The 14,292-nt window shown below is 41.9% G+C and overlaps 1 protein-coding gene across 1 annotated transcript in view; it reads right to left on the bottom strand.

Moving 5' to 3' along the window:
- Positions 1 to 14,292, bottom strand: part of LOC118379207 (nidogen-1-like) — a 167,622-nt gene that overhangs the window by 60,895 nt on the left and 92,435 nt on the right. The window contains 2 exon segments of the mRNA XM_052497069.1: positions 4,799 to 4,942; positions 11,813 to 11,941. Coding sequence (XP_052353029.1) covers positions 4,799 to 4,942; positions 11,813 to 11,941 — 273 coding nt within the window.

Raw genomic sequence — 14,292 nt, forward strand, 5'->3', positions numbered from 1 at the left:
TATCTAGTCAGTTGGGAAAGGAAAGGGGGATATCTAGTCAGTTGGGAAAGGAAAGGGGATACCTAGTCAGTTGTAAAGGGAAAGGGGGATATCTAGTCAGTTGGGAAAGGAAAGGGGGATACCTAGTCAGTTGGAAAAGGAAAGGGGGATATCTAGTCAGTTGGGAAAGGAAAGGGGGATACCTAGTCAGTTGGAAAAGGAAAGGGGGATATCTAGTCAGTTGTAAAGGGGGATATCTAGTCAGTTGTAAAGGGGGATATCTAGTCAGTTGGAATGGGAAAGGGGGATATCTAGTCAGTTGTAAAGGAAAGGGGGATATCTAGTCAGTTGTAAAGGGGGATATCTAGTCAGTTGTAAAGGGGGATATCTAGTCAGTTGGAATGGGAAAGGGGGATATCTAGTCAGTTGTAAAGGGAAAGGGGGATATCTAGTCAGTTGTAAAGGGGGATATCTAGTCAGTTGTAAAGGGGGATATCTAGTCAGTTGGAATGGGAAAGGGGGATATCTAGTCAGTTGTAAAGGGAAAGGGGATACCTAGTCAGTTGGAAAGGGAAAGGGGGATACCTAGTCAGTTGTAAAGGGAAAGGGGGATACCTAGTCAGTTGTAAAGGGAAAGGGGGATACCTAGTCAGTTGTAAAGGGAAAGGGGGATACCTAGTCAGTTGTAAAGGGGGATATCTAGTCAGTTGGAATGGGAAAGGGGGATATCTAGTCAGTTGTAAAGGAAAGGGGATACCTAGTCAGTTGTAAAGGGGATATCTAGTCAGTTGGAATGGGAAAGGGGATATCTAGTCAGTTGTAAAGGGAAAGGGGGATATCTAGTCAGTTGTAAAGGGAAAGGGGGTACCTAGTCAGTTGTAAAGGAAAGGGGATACCTAGTCAGTTGTAAAGGAAAGGGGTACCTAGTCAGTTGTAAAGGGAAAGGGGGGTACCTAGTCAGTTGTAAAGGGAGAGGGGATACCTAGTCAGTTGTAAAGGAAAGGGGATACCTAGTCAGTTGTAAAGGAAAGGGGGATACCTAGTCAGTTGTAAAGGAAAGGGGGGTACCTAGTCAGTTGTAAAGGGAAAGGGGTACCTAGTCAGTTGTAAAGGAAAGGGGGTACCTAGTCAGTTGTAAAGGGAAAGGGGATACCTAGTCAGTTGTAAAGGAAAGGGGATACCTAGTCAGTTGTAAAGGGAAAGGGGATACCTAGTCAGTTGTAAAGGGAAAGGGGGATACCTAGTCAGTTGTAAAGGGAAAGGGGGGTACCTAGTCAGTTGTAAAGGGAAAGGGGGGTACCTAGTCAGTTGTAAAGGGAAAGGGGGGTACCTAGTCAGTTGTAAAGGGAAAGGGGGATACCTAGTCAGTTGTAAAGGGAAAGGGGGTACCTAGTCAGTTGTAAAGGGAAAGGGGGGTACCTAGTCAGTTGTAAAGGGAAAGGGGATACCTAGTCAGTTGTAAAGGGAAAGGGGGTACCTAGTCAGTTGTAAAGGGAAAGGGGGTACCTAGTCAGTTGTAAAGGGAAAGGGGGTACCTAGTCAGTTGTAAAGGAAAGGGGATACCTAGTCAGTTGTAAAGGGAAAGGGGGATACCTAGTCAGTTGTAAAGGAAAGGGGGATACCTAGTCAGTTGTAAAGGAAAGGGGATACCTAGTCAGTTGTAAAGGGAAAGGGGGATATCTAGTCAGTTGTAAAGGGAAAGGGGTACCTAGTCAGTTGTAAAGGGAAAGGGGGATATCTAGTCAGTTGTAAAGGGAAAGGGGGATACCTAGTCAGTTGTAAAGGGAAAGGGGGATACCTAGTCAGTTGTAAAGGGGGATATCTAGTCAGTTGTAAAGGGAAAAGGGGATATCTAGTCAGTTGTAAAGGGAAAGGGGGATACCTAGTCAGTTGTAAAGGGAAAGGGGGATATCTAGTCAGTTGTAAAGGGAAAGGGGGATACCTAGTCAGTTGTAAAGGGGGATACCTAGTCAGTTGTAAAGGGAAAGGGGGATATCTAGTCAGTTGTAAAGGGAAAGGGGATACCTAGTCAGTTGTAAAGGGGGATACCTAGTCAGTTGGAAAGGGAAAGGGGATATCTAGTCAGTTGTAAAGGGAAAGGGGGATACCTAGTCAGTTGTAAAGGGAAAGGGGGATATCTAGTCAGTTGTAAAGGGAAAGGGGGATACCTAGTCAGTTGTAAAGGGGGATACCTAGTCAGTTGTAAAGGGAAAGGGGGATATCTAGTCAGTTGTAAAGGGAAAGGGGGATATCTAGTCAGTTGTAAAGGGGGATACCTAGTCAGTTGTAAAGGGAAAGGGGGATATCTAGTCAGTTGTAAAGGGAAAGGGGGATACCTAGTCAGTTGTAAAGGGAAAGGGGGATACCTAGTCAGTTGTAAAGGGAGAGGGGGATACCTAGTCAGTTGTAAAGGGAAAGGGGATATCTAGTCAGTTGTAAAGGGAAAGGGGGATACCTAGTCAGTTGTAAAGGGGGATACCTAGTCAGTTGGAAAGGGAAAGGGGGATACCTAGTCAGTTGTAAAGGGAAAGGGGGATATCTAGTCAGTTGTAAAGGGGGATACCTAGTCAGTTGGAAAGGGAGAGGGGGATATCTAGTCAGTTGTAAAGGGAAAGGGGGGTACCTAGTCAGTTGTAAAGGGAAAGGGGGATACCTAGTCAGTTGGAAAGGGAGAGGGGGATATCTAGTCAGTTGTAAAGGGAAAGGGGGGTACCTAGTCAGTTGTAAAGGGAAAGGGGGATACCTAGTCAGTTGTAAAGGGAAAGGGGGATACCTAGTCAGTTGGAAAGGGAAAGGGGGATACCTAGTCAGTTGGAAAGGGAAAGGGGGATACCTAGTCAGTTGTAAAGGGAAAGGGGGATACCTAGTCAGTTGGAAAGGGAAAGGGGGATACCTAGTCAGTTGGAAAGGGAAGGGGGATATCTAGTCAGTTGTAAAGGGGAAAGGGGGATACCTAGTCAGTTGGAAAGGGAAAGGGGGATACCTAGTCAGTTGTAAAGGGAGAGGGGGATGCCTAGTCAGTTGTAAAGGGAAAGGGGGATATCTAGTCAGTTGGAAAGGGAAAGGGGGATATCTAGTCAGTTGTAAAGGGAGAGGGGGATACCTAGTCAGTTGTAAAGGGAGAGGGGGATACCTAGTCAGTTGTAATGGGAGAGGGGGATACCTAGTCAGTTGTAAAGGGAGAGGGGGATGCCTAGTCAGTTGTAAAGGGAGAGGGGGATATCTAGTCAGTTGTAAAGGGAAAGGGGGATATCTAGTCAGTTGTAAAGGGAGAGGGGGATACCTAGTCAGTTGTAAAGGGAGAGGGGGATATCTAGTCAGTTGTAAAGGGAGAGGGGGATACCTAGTCAGTTGTAAAGGGAGAGGGGGATGCCTAGTCAGTTGTAAAGGGAGAGGGGGATATCTAGTCAGTTGGAAAGGGAGAGGGGGATACCTAGTCAGTTGGAATGGGAGAGGGGGATACCTAGTCAGTTGTAAAGGGAGAGGGGGATATCTAGTCAGTTGTAAAGGGAAAGGGGGATATCTAGTCAGTTGGAAAGGGAAAGGGGGATATCTAGTCAGTTGGAATGGGAGAGGGGGATACCTAGTCAGTTGTAAAGGGAGAGGGGGATGCCTAGTCAGTTGTAAAGGGAGAGGGGGATATCTAGTCAGTTGTAAAGGGAGAGGGGGATACCTAGTCAGCTGTAAAGGGAGAGGGGGATACCTAGTCAGTTGTAAAGGGAGAGGGGGATACCTAGTCAGTTGTAAAGGGAGAGGGGGATATCTAGTCAGTTGTAAAGGGAGAGGGGGGTGCCTAGTCAGTTGGAATGGGAGAGGGGGATACCTAGTCAGTTGTAAAGGGAGAGGGGGATATCTAGTCAGTTGTAAAGGGAAAGGGGGATATCTAGTCAGTTGGAAAGGGAGAGGGGGATACCTAGTCAGTTGGAATGGGAGAGGGGGATACCTAGTCAGTTGTAAAGGGAGAGGGGGATATCTAGTCAGTTGTAAAGGGAAAGGGGGATATCTAGTCAGTTGGAAAGGAAAGGGGATATCTAGTCAGTTGGAATGGGAGAGGGGATACCTAGTCAGTTGTAAAGGAGAGGGGATGCCTAGTCAGTTGTAAAGGGAGAGGGGATATCTAGTCAGTTGTAAAGGGAGAGGGGATACCTAGTCAGCTGTAAAGGGAGAGGGGGATACCTAGTCAGTTGTAAAGGGAGAGGGGGATATCTAGTCAGTTGTAAAGGGAGAGGGGGGTGCCTAGTCAGTTGTAAAGGGAGAGGGGGATGCCTAGTCAGTTGTAAAGGGAGAGGGGGATATCTAGTCAGTTGTAAAGGGAGAGGGGGATACCTAGTCAGCTGTAAAGGGAGAGGGGGATACCTAGTCAGTTGTAAAGGGAGAGGGGGATATCTAGTCAGTTGTAAAGGGAGAGGGGGGTGCCTAGTCAGTTGTAAAGGGAGAGGGGGATGCCTAGTCAGTTGTAAAGGGAGAGGGGATGCCTAGTCAGTTGTAAAGGGAGAGGGGGATACCTAGTCAGTTGTAAAGGGAAAGGGGGATACCTAGTCAGTTGTAAAGGGAGAGGGGGATGCCTAGTCAGTTGTAAAGGGAGAGGGGGATGCCTAGTCAGTTGTAAAGGGAGAGGGGGATACCTAGTCAGTTGTAAAGGGAGAGGGGGATGCCTAGTCAGTTGTATAACTGAATGCATTCTACTGAAATGTGTCTTCCGCATTTAACCCAACCCCTCTGAATCATAGAGGTGCGAGGGGGGCATAATCGACATCCACGCCTTTGGCGCCCAGGGCCCAGTGGGTTTAAATGCCCACAAACACACTCACACCATTACCTTGGCAGACCCGTCCGTGTCCCTGAAACCCAGGCAAACAGGAGCAGATATAAGAGGATCCTCCACTGTAGCTGCAGTGAGCGCGCTCCGTGATGTCACAGTCATGGCTGCCGGCCGCGCAGTGGTCTACTGGACGGTCCACTCCTGGGGATTAAACAGCCAATCAGCAAGTCGGTCAGTCAATCAATCTATCAATCAATCAAACTCCTGGAAAGGATAGGGGGTGTTAACATCAACACAGGAAATATTTCAGATGTTAGTATGTTAGTAGTTTTCGGGCATAGATTCTGACACAGGCTGCGTTTACACAGGCAGCCCAATTCTTATCTGTTGGCCAATTACTGACAAGAGAGATGATCCGATTGGTCAAAAGAACAATTACTGACAAGAGAGATGATCCGATTGGTCAAAAGAACAATTACTGAAAAAAATCTGAATTGGGCTGTCTGTGAAAAAACGACTATGTCTGTCTGTTGCCGAGAAGTGAGCAGACATGCTTTCATCTGTTCTGTTTTTATTTCCCTCATATGGCAGTGGTTAGTGTTTAACCCCAGAATTTAAAGTAGCAGAAGACAGAGAGAGAGGGGGCAGAGAGGAAGGGAGAAAGAGAGAGAGTTTGAGAGAGAGCGAGACAGAGAGAGTTTGAGAGAAAGAGAGAGAGAGGGGGGCGGCAGAGAGAAAAAAGAGAGGGGGACAGAGAGAAAGGGAGAAAGAGGGAGAGTTTGAGAGAGAGCGAGACAGAGAGAGTTTGAGAGAGAGCGAGACAGAGACAGTTTAAGAGAAAGAGAGCGAGACAGAGAGAGTTTGGGAGAAAGAGTGCGAGACAGAGAGAGTTTGGGAGAAAGAGTGCGAGACAGAGAGAGTTTAAGAGAAAGAGAGCGAGACAGAGAGAGTTTGGGAGAAAGAGTGCGAGAGAGAGAGTTTGGGAGAAAGGGTGCGAGACAGAGAGTTTAAGAGAAAGAGAGCGAGACAGAGAGAGTTTAAGAGAAAGAGAGCGAGACAGAGAGAGTTTGGGAGAAAGAGTGCGAGACAGAGAGAGTTTGGGAGAAAGGGAGCGAGAGAGAGAGTTTGGGAGAAAGGGTGCGAGACAGAGAGTTTGGGAGAAAGAGAGCGAGACAGAGAGTTTAAGAGAAAGAGAGCGAGACAGAGAGAGTTTAAGAGAAAGAGAGCGAGACAGAGAGAGTTTGGGAGAAAGAGTGCGAGACAGAGAGAGTTTGGGAGAAAGGGAGCGAGACAGAGAGAGTTTGGGAGAAAGAGAGCGAGACAGAGAGTTTGGGAGAAAGAGAGCGAGACAGAGAGAGTTTAAGAGAAAGAGAGCGAGACAGAGAGAGTTTTGGAGAAGAGAAGAGAGAGAGTTTGGGAGAAAGGGTGCGAGACAGAGTTTGGGAGAAAGAGAGCGAGACAGAGAGTTTAAGAGAAAGAGCGAGACAGAGAGAGTTTAAGAGAGAGACAGAGAAAGAGAGCGAGACAGAGAGAGTTTGGGAGAAAGAGTGCGAGAGAAAGAGAAAGGGTGCGAGACAGAGAGAGTTTAGAGAAAGAGAGCGAGACAGAGAGAGTTTGGGAGAAAGAGTGCGAGACAGAGAGAGTTTAAGAGAAAGAGAGCGAGACAGAGAGTTTGGGAGAAAGAGAGCGAGACAGAGAGTTTAAGAGAAAGAGAACGAGACAGAGAGTTTGGGTGGAAGAGAGCGAGACAGAGAGAGTTTGGGAGAAAGAGAACGAGACAGAGAGTTTGGGTGGAAGAGTGCGAGACAGAGAGAGTTTGGGAGAAAGAGAGCGAGACAGAGAGTTTAAGAGAAAAGAGCGAGACAGAGAGAGAGCGAGACAGAGAGAGTTTAAGAGAACAGAGCGAGACAGAGAGAGTTTGGGAGAAAGAGAGCGAGACAGAGAGAGTTTGGGAGACAGAGACAGAGAGAGTTTAAGAGAAAGAGAGCGAGACAGAGAGAGTTTAAGAGAGAAGCGAGACAGAGAGTTTGGGAGAAAGAGTGCGAGACAGAGAGAGTTTAAAGAAAGAGAGCGAGACAGAGAGTTTGGGAGAAAAGTCTGAGACAGAGAGTTTAGGAAAAAGGGAGCGAGACAGAGAGTTTGGGAGAAAGAGCGAGACAGAGAGAGTTTAAGAGAAAGAGAGCAAGACAGAGAGAGTTTGGGAGAAAGAGTGCGAGACAGAGAGAGTTTAAGAGAAAGAGAGCGAGACAGAGAGAGTTTGGGAGAAAAGAGTCCGAGACAGAGAGAGTTTGGGAGAAAGAGAGCGAGACAGAGAGAGTTTAAGAGAAAGAGAGCGAGACAGAGAGAGTTTGGGAGAAAGAGTGCGAGACAGAGAGTTTGGGAGAAAGGGAGCGAGACAGAGAGGAGGAGCGAGACAGAGAGTTTGGGAGAAAGAGCGAGACAGAGAGAGTTTAAGAGAAAGAGAGCGAGACAGAGAGAGTTTGGAGAAAGAGTGCGAGAGAGAGAGTTTGGGAGAAAGAAGAGAGAGTTTGGGAGAAAGAGAGCGAGACAGAGAGTTTGGGGAGAAAGAGAGCGAGACAGAGAGAGTTTGGGAGAAAAGTGCGAGACAGAGAGAGTTTAAGAGAAAGAAGCGAGACAGAGAGTTTGGGAGAAAGAGTCACGAGAGAGAGAGTTTGGGAGAAAGGGTGCGAGACAGAGAGTTTGGGAGAAAAGCGAGACAGAGAGTTTAAGAGAAGAGAGCGAGACAGAGAGAGTTTGGGAGAAAGAGAGCGAGACAGAGAGAGTTTAAGAAAGAGAAGCGAGACAGAGAGAGTTTAAGAGAAAGAGAGCGAGACAGAGAGAGTTTAAGAGAAGAGAAGAGACAGAGTTTAAAGAGAAGAGAGCGAGACAGAGAGAGTTTGGGAGAAAGAGTGCGAGACAGAGAGTTTGGGAGAAAGAGAGCGAGACAGAGAGTTTAAAGAAAGCATAAGCGTTTAGAGTTTAAGAGAAAGAGAGCGAGACAGAGAGAGTTTGGGAGAAAGAGTGCGAGACAGAGAGAGTTTGGGAGAAAGAGAGCGAGACAGAGAGAGTTTGGGAGAAAGAGAGCGAGACAGAGAGTTTAAGAGAAAGAGAACGAGACAGAGAGAGTTTAAGAGAAAGAGAGCGAGACAGAGAGAGTTTGGGAGAAAGAGTGCGAGACAGAGAGAGTTTGGGAGAAAGGGTGCGAGACAGAGAGAGTTTGGGAGAAAGAGAGCGAGACAGAGAGAGTTTGGGAGAAAGAGAGCGAGACAGAGAGAGTTTGGGAGAAAGAGAGCGAGACAGAGAGAGTTTGGGAAAAAGAGTGCGAGACAGAGAGAGTTTGGGAAAAAGAGAGCGAGACAGAGAGTTTAAGAGAAAGAGAACGAGACAGAGAGAGTTTAAGAGAAAGAGAGCGAGACAGAGAGAGTTTGGGAGAAAGAGTGCGAGACAGAGAGAGTTTAAGAGAAAGAGTGCGAGACAGAGAGAGTTTGGGAGAAAGGGTGCGAGACAGAGAGAGTTTGGGAGAAAGAGAGCGAGACAGAGAGTTTAAGAAAGAGAACGAGACAGAGAGTTTGGGTGGAAGAGAGCGAGACAGAGAGAGTTTGGGAGAAAGAGAACGAGACAGAGAGTTTGGGTGGAAGAGTGCGAGACAGAGAGAGTTTGGGAGAAAGAGAGCGAGACAGAGAGTTTAAGAGAAAGAGAGCGAGACAGAGAGTTTGGGAGAAAGAGTGCGAGACAGAGAGAGTTTAAGAGAAAGAGAGCGAGACAGAGAGAGTTTGGGAGAAAGAGTGCGAGACAGAGAGAGTTTGGGAAAAAGGGAGCGAGACAGAGAGTTTGGGAGAAAGAGAGCGAGACAGAGAGAGTTTAAGAGAAAGAGAGCAAGACAGAGAGAGTTTGGGAGAAAGAGTGCGAGAGAGAGAGTTTGGGAGAAAAGAGAGCGAGACAGAGAGTTTAAGAGAGAGAAACGAGACAGAGAGAGTTTAAGAGAAAGAGAGCGAGACAGAGAGAGTTTTGGAGAAAGAGTGCGAGAGAGAGTTTTGGAGAAAGAGTGCGAGAGAGAGAGTTTGGGAGAAAGGTGCGAGACAGAGTTTGGGAGAAAGAGAGCGAGACAGAGAGTTTAAGAGAAAGAGAACGAGACAGAGAGAGTTTAAGAGAAAGAGAGCGAGACAGAGAGAGTTTGGGAGAAAGAGTGCGAGACAGAGAGAGTTTAAGAGAAAGAGAGCGAGACAGAGAGAGTTTGGGAGAAAGAGTGCGAGACAGAGAGAGTTTGGGAGAAAGAGAGCGAGACAGAGAGAGTTTAAGAGAAAGAGAGCGAGACAGAGAGAGTTTGGGAGAAAGAGTGCGAGACAGAGAGAGTTTGGGAGAAAGGGAGCGAGACAGAGAGAGTTTGGGAGAAAGAGAGCGAGACAGAGAGTTTGGGAGAAAGAGAGCGAGACAGAGAGAGTTTAAGAGAAAGAGAGCGAGACAGAGAGAGTTTTGGAGAAAGAGTGCGAGAGAGAGAGTCTGGGAGAAAGGGTGCGAGAGAGAGAGAGTTTGGGAGAAAGAGAGCGAGACAGAGAGTTTAAGAGAAAGAGAGCGAGACAGAGAGAGTTTAAGAGAAAGAGAACGAGACAGAGAGAGTTTAAGAGAAAGAGTGCGAGAGAGAGAGAGTTTAAGAGAAAGAGAGCGAGACAGAGAGTTTAAGAGAAAGAGAGCGAGACAGAGAGTTTAAGAGAAAGAGAGCGAGACAGAGAGAGTTTGGGAGAAAGAGTGCGAGAGAGAGAGTTTGGGAGAAAGAAGGCGAGACAGAGAGAGTTTAAGAAAGATTAAGCGAGACAGAGAGTTTAAGAGAAAGAGAAGCGAGACAGAGAGAGTTTGGGAGAAAAGAGCGAGAGAGAGAGAGTTTGGGAGAAAGAGAGCGAGACAGAGAGAGTTTAAGAGAAAGAGAACGAGACAGAGAGAGTTTAAGAGAAAGAGTGCGAGAGAGAGAGTTTTGGAGAAAGAGTGCGAGAGAGAGAGTTTGGGAGAAAGGGTGCGAGACAGAGAGTTTGGGAGAAAGAGAGCGAGACAGAGAGTTTAAGAGAAGAGAACGAGACAGAGAGAGTTTAAGAAAAGAAGCGAGACAGAGAGAGTTTGGGAGAAAGAGTGCGAGACAGAGAGTTTAAGAGAAAGAGAGCGAGACAGAGAGAGTTTAAGAGAAAGAGAGCGAGACAGAGAGAGTTTGGGAGAAAGAGTGCGAGAGAGAGAGTTTGGGAGAAAGAGAGCGAGACAGAGAGAGTTTAAGAGAAAGAGAGCGAGACAGAGAGAGTTTGGGAGAAAGAGTGCGAGACAGAGAGAGTTTAAGAGAAAGAGAGCGAGACAGAGAGAGTTTAAGAGAAAGAGAGCGAGACAGAGAGAGTTTAAGAGAAAGAGAGCGAGACAGAGAGTTTGGGAGAAAGAGAGCGAGACAGAGAGAGTTTAAGAGAAAGAGAGCGAGACAGAGAGAGTTTAAGAGAAAGAGAGCGAGACAGAGAGAGTTTGGGAGAAAGAGTGCGAGAGAGAGAGTTTGGGAGAAAGAGAGCGAGACAGAGAGAGTTTAAGAGAAAGAGAGCGAGACAGAGAGAGTTTGGGAGAAAGAGTGCGAGACAGAGAGAGTTTAAGAGAAAGAGAGCGAGACAGAGAGAGTTTAAGAGAAAGAGAGCGAGACAGAGAGAGTTTAAGAGAAAGAGAACGAGACAGAGAGAGTTTAAGAGAAAGAGAGCGAGACAGAGAGAGTTTAAGAGAAAGAGAGCGAGACAGAGAGAGTTTGGGAGAAAGAGTGCGAGAGAGAGAGTTTGGGAGAAAGAGAGCGAGACAGAGAGAGTTTAAGAGAAAGAGAGCGAGACAGAGAGAGTTTTGGAGAAAGAGTGCGAGAGAGAGAGTTTTGGAGAAAGAGTGCGAGAGAGAGAGTTTGGGAGAAAGGGTGCGAGACAGAGAGTTTGGGAGAAAGAGAGCGAGACAGAGAGTTTAAGAGAAAGAGAACGAGACAGAGAGAGTTTAAGAGAAAGAGAGCGAGACAGAGAGTTTAAGAGAAAGAGGCGAGACAGAGAGTTTAAGAGAAAGAGAGCGAGACAGAGAGTTTAAGAGAAAGAGAACAGAGACAGAGAGAGTTTAAGAGAAAGAGCGAGACAGAGAGAGTTTGGGAGAAAGAGACGAGAGAGAGTTTGGGAGAAAGGGTGCGAGACAGAGAGTTTGGGAGAAAGAGAGCGAGACAGAGAGAGTTTAAGAGAAAGAGAGCGAGACAGAGAGTTTAAGAGAAAGAGAACGAGACAGAGAGTTTAAAGAAGAGAGCGAGACAGAGAGTTTGGGAGAAAGAGTGCGAGAGAGAGAGTTTGGGAGAAAGGTGCGAGACAGAGAGTTTGGGAGAAAGAGAGCGAGACAGAGAGTTTAAGAAAAGAAGCGAGACAGAGAGAGTTTAAGAGAAAGAGAGCGAGACAGAGAGAGTTTGGGAGAAAGAGTGCGAGAGAGAGAGTTTGGGAGAAAGGGAGCGAGACAGAGAGAGTTTAAGAGAAAGAAGCGAGACAGAGAGAGTTTAAGAGAAAGAGAGCGAGACAGAGAGTTTGGGAGAAAGAGTGCGAGAGGAGTTTGGGAGAAAGGGTGCGAGACAGAGAGTTTGGGAGAAAGAGAGCGAGACAGAGAGAATTTAAGAGAAATAAGCGAGACAGAGAGTTTAAGAGAAGAGAAGCGAGACAGAGAGTTTGGGAGAAAGAGTCACGAGACAGAGAGAGTTTGGGAGAAAGGGGCGAGACAGAGAGTTTGGGAGAAAAGAGCGAGACAGAGAGAATTTAAAAGAGAAAGCGAGACAGAGAGTTTGGGAGAAAGAGAGCGAGACAGAGAGTTTGGGAGAAAGAGAGCGAGACAGAGAGAATTTAAGAGAAAGAGAGCGAGACAGAGAGAGTTTAAGAGAAAGAGAGCGAGACAGAGAGTTTAAGAGAAAGAGAGCGAGACAGAGAGAGTTTAAGAGAAAGAGTGCGAGAGAGAGAGAGTTTAAGAGAAAGAGAGTGAGAGGGGAGAGGGGAGTGAGAACAAGAATAAGAAACAGAGAGAGAGAAAAAGGGAGACGCACACAAAGTGTACCTATGCAGGTGTGCCCGTCACTGGCGAACTGGTATCCATCATTGCACTCACAGCGGAAGGTTCCGGGCTGGTTGTTGCAGACTGAGTGTTCTCCACAGGCCAGAGGGATCTCTCTACACTCATCAATATCTGACAGGAACAAACACAAACCCAAGCATTGACATAAACACACATAAACAGAAAGATACACATGACTGTTCAGATCTGAGGGATCTACACTAAACAATGTCTGACAGGGACAGATGGAGACAAACAGAAACAGAAAAATGACTGTTAGTCTGTTCAGATCTGAACAGGTTTTTAATCAAGAATGGTAAAAAAGTGACACAGGACGGTATGTCGACCTTCAGATACTATACTATACTACAAATTACAACAACTGTAACAACTATAATAATAACTATAATAACTATAACAACTATAATAACTATAATAACTATAACAACTATAACAACTATAATAACTATAATAACTATAACAACTATAACAACTATAATAACTATAATAATAACTATAATAACTATAACAACTATAATAACTATAACAACTATAATAATAACGATAATAACTATAATAACTATAATAATAACTATAATAACTATAATAACTATAATAACTATAACAACTATAATAACTATAATAATAACTATAATAACTATAATAACTATAATAATAACTATAATAACTATAATAACTATAATAATAACTATAATAATAACTATAATAACTATAATAACTATAATAATAACTATAATAACTATAATAACTATAATAACTATAATAATAACTATAATAACTATAACAACTATAATAACTATAATAATAACTATAATAACTATAACAACTATAATAACTATAATAACTATAACAACTATAACAACTATAATAACTATAATAACTATAACAACTATAATAACTATAATAACTATAATAACTATAATAACTATAACAACTATAATAACTATAACAACTATAATAACTATAATAATTATAATAACTATAATAATTATAATAATAATTCTAATAATTATAATAATAACTCTAATAATTATAATAATAACTATAATAATAACTATAATAATTATAATAACTATTATAACAACTATAATAACTATAACAACTATAATAACTATAATAACTATAACAACTATAATAATTATAATAATAACTATAATAATTATAATAACTATTATAACAACTATAATAACTATAACAACTATAATCACTATAATAACTAGAACAACTATAATAATTATAATAATAACTAAATAATTATAATAACTATAATAATAACTATAATAATTATAATAACTATAATAATAACTATAATAATTATAATAACTATAATAATAACTATAATAATTATAATAACTGTAATAATAACTATAATAATTATAACAACTATAATAACCATAATAACTATAACAACTATAATAACTATAATAACTATAATAATTATAACAACTATAATAACTATAATAACTATAACAACTATGATAACTATGATAATAACTATAACAACTATAATAACTATAATAACTATAACAACTATAATAATTATAACAACTATAACAACTATAACAACTATAATAACTATAATAACTATAATAACTATAACAACTAATAACTATAATAACTATAACAACTATAATAATTATAACAACTATAACAACTATAACAACTATAATAACTATAATAATTATAATAACTGTAATAATAACTATTATAACAACTATAATAACTATAACAACTATAATAACTATAATAACTATAATAACTATAATAACTATAATGACTATAACAACTATAATAACTATAATAACTATAATAACTATAACAACTATAATAACTATAATAATAACTATAATAACTATAACAACTATAATAACTATAATAACTATAATAACTATAATAACTATAATGACTATAATAACTATAATAACTATAACAACTATAATAACTATAATAATAACTATAATAACTACAATAACTATAACAACTATAATAACTATAACAACTATAATAACTATAATAACTATAATAAATATAACAACTATAATAACTATAATAACTATAACAACTATAATAACTATAACAACTATAATAACTATAATAACTATAACAACTATAACAACTATAATAACTATAATAACTATAACAACTATAATAACTATTATAACAACTATAATAACTATAATAACTATAATAACTATAATAACTATAATAACTATAACAACTATAACAACTATAATAACTATAACAACTATAATAACTATAACAACTATAATAACTATAATAACTATAACAACTATAATAACTATAATAACTATAACGACTATAACAACTATAATAACTATAACAACTATAATAACTATAATAACTATAATAACTATAACGACTATCACAACTATAATAACCATAATAATAACCATAATAATAACTATTATAACAACTATAATAACTATAATAACTATAATAAC

This window comes from Oncorhynchus keta, chromosome 3, assembly GCF_023373465.1.
Source record: "Oncorhynchus keta strain PuntledgeMale-10-30-2019 chromosome 3, Oket_V2, whole genome shotgun sequence".
NCBI classification, from domain to species: domain Eukaryota; kingdom Metazoa; phylum Chordata; class Actinopteri; order Salmoniformes; family Salmonidae; genus Oncorhynchus; species Oncorhynchus keta.